This window comes from Macrobrachium rosenbergii, chromosome 12 (genome assembly GCF_040412425.1).
Source record: "Macrobrachium rosenbergii isolate ZJJX-2024 chromosome 12, ASM4041242v1, whole genome shotgun sequence".
Classification (NCBI taxonomy): Eukaryota; Metazoa; Arthropoda; class Malacostraca; order Decapoda; family Palaemonidae; genus Macrobrachium; species Macrobrachium rosenbergii.
Window position 1 is genome coordinate 92,534,776 of NC_089752.1, and position 4,748 is coordinate 92,539,523.

Here is a 4,748-nt window from a genome sequence, read left to right on the forward strand (position 1 = left end):
TTGTACAGGTAGTTCACCAGGGACAGCGAGGTGAACCAACTGTCCACTGTGATTGTACGCTTGCTGTCTTAAGTAGGGTTCTGTAAGATTCATAGTGTAATATTCCCCCATGTTAAAACCTTCCAAGTTGTAATACAGGATCTTTTAGGTCTTTATATTTACTAGGATCGCAGTCAGTAATTGTACCTCAGTATCAAGGAAAACAGAAACAAACTCAAGAAGACTTAACACTATTTATTACAAACTTAGAAATGACTTAAATCAACCTTGTGAGATTATACTTAAATATATATACAAAAAAAAATCAAGAGAACAAATACCTGGTTCTCAGGATCCCACAAGTAACCTTAAAATTAATTCACCCAACCCTAATCGAGAGAGAAAACATGCGCAATGTATAATAAAAATGGATCCAATCAAGGCTAGCCAAAATAATCAATAACCTAATAATATTAATAATAATAATAATAATAAGGTAGAAGGAAGTAGGAGATGAAAACAAGGAAAACCTTAATACCTATTCCTACCTATCACACAAGCTAAGAAATGTGGAGTTCCAATCCATTAATTATAGACACTGAATCAAACGTGACAATGTATATATGTAACTACACGCATATATATATTTATAAATAATTAAACCTGACAAATGTTCACAATTTCACCTTAAGTGAAGTATCAGAAGAGTTGAAAACTGGGCCGTGATCTATCCAAACTGCTATCAAGAGGACCAGAACTGTACGCCAGGTACTAGAGGGCAACACTTTGTCCCGGAGGAATAGGAACGATAATTCGTCTTACCTGGCGATAGCCTCCCTACTGATCACCTAACGAGTCAAGTAGCTCTCTCCCGTATAGCAGCTGGATGAGGAGGGCACGACATGTAAATCCAGAATCCAGTGCCGGGATATAGCGACGACACCGGTCCCGTAAAAATCCTCCGACGGGAACAAGGGACAGAAACAATGGTCGCAGATGACACAGCCTCTGCGAAGCTCCTCACAGCAGCGTGAAGGTCGCAGGTGACAACAACACCTGCGGGGAACAGCCGTGATCCAAAGACACACGCACACAAGACGTATATTTGCGTCTGTCAAAATCCGTGAGGGAAATATCCAAGTGCGTGGTCCAAAATGTAAATATCCAAAGTCGTCCTCCAAATAAATCCAAATATAAGCTGCGATGGGAAATAGTCTAGGTAAGAGCTTGTCAAGACCCGAACTCCCGTTGACCGGTCCACCATGTTCACTCATCACCTTTCCAGTGTTTATAAACACTCAAAGCAAAAGAATAAAACAATCGTTAAAACGATAGTTCACTAATACACAAAGGAGGAGGAGGAGGCGCAACAACACTGACAAACAATCGTAAAGCCACTTAACTTACGGTAACACTAGAGTAAACATACTCAGCAAAAACTTAACTTAAAAGTAAACAAGGCTGATTTAAATCAAAAGAAATTATAATAATTTACGTTAACCTAATACCTTCCTCCCCCAAAACAAAAAAAAATTATTCACATAGAATACATTTTTTTTTCAAATCAAAGACAGTAATTATGCTGAAATGAAAAGGAATCAATATAATATTTTAGATATACAAAACCAGATCAAGATAAATATTCGAACAACCCTGAAAAATAAAGGTTATGAATATTATTACATTACACATGACAAAAGAAGCATAGCTTCATGAAGAAAACTTACCAAACCAGACAATAGGGGGCTAAACCAAAACTCGAATGAGTGTCAGCCCAAAAAAAAAAAAAAAATAGATTGACGTTACTGAGACTAAACATACAAAAACAACTCACTTATCCAAACCTACCTCTAAACTAAACTCTAAGCTAAGGACTCCTTCACACCCACACTCATACTTGCCATCATATTTCACTACGCAATATAGTTTCATACAAACCCAATGAAGACACGAGAAGGGCGAGGGAGGGACATAAGCCAAGATTACATACGAGAAAGGGCATCAGGAATTCGGTTCTCAGATCCCTTAATATGTTTGATTACCAGAGAGAATTCCTGCAACTGCAGAGCCCACCTTAAAATCCTCTGGTTGGATCCTTTCATCTGCTCGATGAACACTAGTGGATTGTGGTCAGTCCAAATCTCTATAGGGAAAGAGAAATTCGTCACATAGGGTTTAAAGTGTAGCAGAGTCCGAACCAAGGCCAAGGCCTCCTTCTCGATAGTGGAGTACCTTTTCTCCACTGCCAATAACTTATGGCTGAAGTATGACACAGGACGAACCTCTCCAGCCTCATTTCTCTGAAAGAGGACACCCCCGATGCCTACATCACTGGCATCCACCGCAATTATGAAAGGTTTCTGAAAATTAGGGGACATTAATATTGGGTTTGACACCAACACCAGTTTAAGTTTAATAAAAGACTCTTCACATTGAGGAGACCACACAAATTTCTGGCCTTTTTATAACAGATTAGTAAGCGACTGAGCAATGTCTGAGAAGTTGCGCACGAACCTCCTATAATAGCCAGTCATGCCGAGAACTCTCCGGACTTCTCTGACATTGCACGGGCGCTTCAAATTTATAATGGCCTCGAGATTGGCTTGTTTAGGGGCTACCTGTCCCAAACCAACCTCATGACCCAAATAACATACTTTGGCCTTGCCAAATTCACACTTACTTAAGTTCACAACAAGACCGGCGGCCCTCAAAGCTTCAAAAACTTTTTTCAACCTTACCATATGAGTTCGCCAATCATTGCTGTGAACAACTAAATCGTCAATATAAATTTCAGTGCCTTCTAAAGCCACAAATGACTCTGTTCATAAGCCGCTGAAAGGTGCATGCAGCATTCTTCATCCCAAAAGGCATTACTTTACATTCATAAAGCCCAAAGGGAGTCACAAAAGCAGAAATTTCCCTGGCTCGATCAGACAGGGGCACTTGCCAATAACCTTTCAACAGATCCAACTTTGTAATAAACTTAGCGGACCCTATCTGATTGAGACAGTCATCAATACGGGGCAAAGGAAAGGAGTCATTTTTAGTACTGGCATTAACCTTACGGTAATCCACACACATATGGTACTTCCCATCAGACTTCTTAACAAGAACAATTGGAGAGCTCCAAGGACTTATCGAAGGTTGGACGAGGTCATGCTTCAGCATATACTTTATTTCCTCCTCCACTATGTCCCTCTTCATTGGATTTAGTCGATAAGGACTCTGCTTTACGGGGGAAGCACTGCCCACATCTACATCATGCTGAAGCAACCTCGTCCTACCTGGCGAACTCTGAAATATTTCTGGAAAAGAACAGATTAAATTAATAATGTCCCTTTGGGTAGCTTCCAGATGGTCCAGCCCTCCTTTCAAAATCTCTAGATTTTGAATATTATTAAAGAGAGCATCAGAAGACACCTGACCAACTAAGTCCTCAAAGCTATCCTCTGGAGGTTCTACAACCATAGACACAGGCTCATATACAATAGCTAAAGGATCTTTAGCACCTGAAAAGTAAGATTTCAATCTATTAATATGAAAGATCCGGCACTTTCGTTTGGTCCCGGCGGCTTCAATTTCATAATTCACCTCAGACAATTTTCTCAAAACCTTCCAGGGCCCCTTATACCTCGGTTCGAGGAAATTGTCCGAGTCTGTACTCAATACCAATACCAATTCCCCAGGCTCAAACGACCGCACCTTGGTATTCCTGTCAAAATTTGATTTCATAACTGCTTGGGAGGAAGCCAAATTTTCTCTTGCAAATTTCCATGCTCTAGCAAATTTCTTCTGTAAATTCTCTACAAATTCCACCACGTTCATTTCTCCCTTCCGACCGGATGCAAGCATCTCGTGGAAAATTTCCAACGGACCACGTACTCTGTGTCCAAACACCAGCTCGAAGGGAGCTACACCTGTAGAAGAATTTGGATGGTTCCTTATAGCAAAGAGAGCGAAGGGAAGCCCTTTTTCCCAATCTTCTCCTTGTTCATAGCAGTATTTCTTTAACACTGATTTAAGTGTCTGGTGGAATCTTTCCACCACACCCTGACTCTCTGGATGATAAGGTACGCTGGTAGTGTGTTGAACGGCCAGTTCAGCACACTTACCCCTAAATACCTTACTCGTAAAATTCGTCCCGCAGTCGGTCTGAATTTTACGAGGAAGTCCATATCTGGAGAAAAATTCAATAAGCTTCTCAAATACTGCTCTGGAAGTAATTTTTTTCATTGGGAATGCCTCAGGAAATCTGGAAGCCCTGTCCATAATCGTCAGGAGATGAGTAAACCCAGTCTTTGTTCTGGGCAAAGGCCCTACTACATCTATCACCAATTCTACAAAAGGTTCCCCAATTGCAGGAATTGGATTTAAAGGTGCTTTAGGGATTACTTGATTGGGTTTTCCCATCACCTGACAAACCTCACAGTTACTAACAAATTGTTTTACTGATAATTTTAATCCTGGCCACCAAAAACATTTTGCTAACCTCTTGAAAGTCTTACATACTCCAAAGTGACCAGAAAAAGAATCATCATGCGAACACCTCTAACCTCTTGAAAGTCTTACATACTCCAAAGTGACCAGAAAAAGAATCATCATGCGACAACCTCAAAACAGATTCCCTAAATTGTGAGGGAACCACAATTTGCTCCACTCGAGAAGTCTCATTCAGGTCATGTGTAGATGGGCGACTAACTCTGTATAACAAACCTTTTATTACACAAAACCTTGGTTTAGTTAAATCGGCTGTGTCACCCAACTCAAAA

General features: G+C 40.5%; 1 protein-coding gene across 1 annotated transcript; it reads right to left on the bottom strand.

Annotated features, from left to right (window-relative positions):
• Positions 1–835: 835 nt before the first annotated feature.
• Positions 836–4,389, bottom strand: LOC136844142 (uncharacterized). Its single transcript, XM_067113156.1, has 3 exons — positions 2,854–4,389; positions 1,970–2,339; positions 836–1,035 (listed from the first exon to the last, which is right to left on the bottom strand). Exons 1-3 carry the CDS (start codon positions 4,387–4,389, stop codon positions 836–838), a joined length of 2,106 nt encoding a protein of 701 aa, XP_066969257.1.
• Positions 4,390–4,748: the final 359 nt, after the last annotated feature.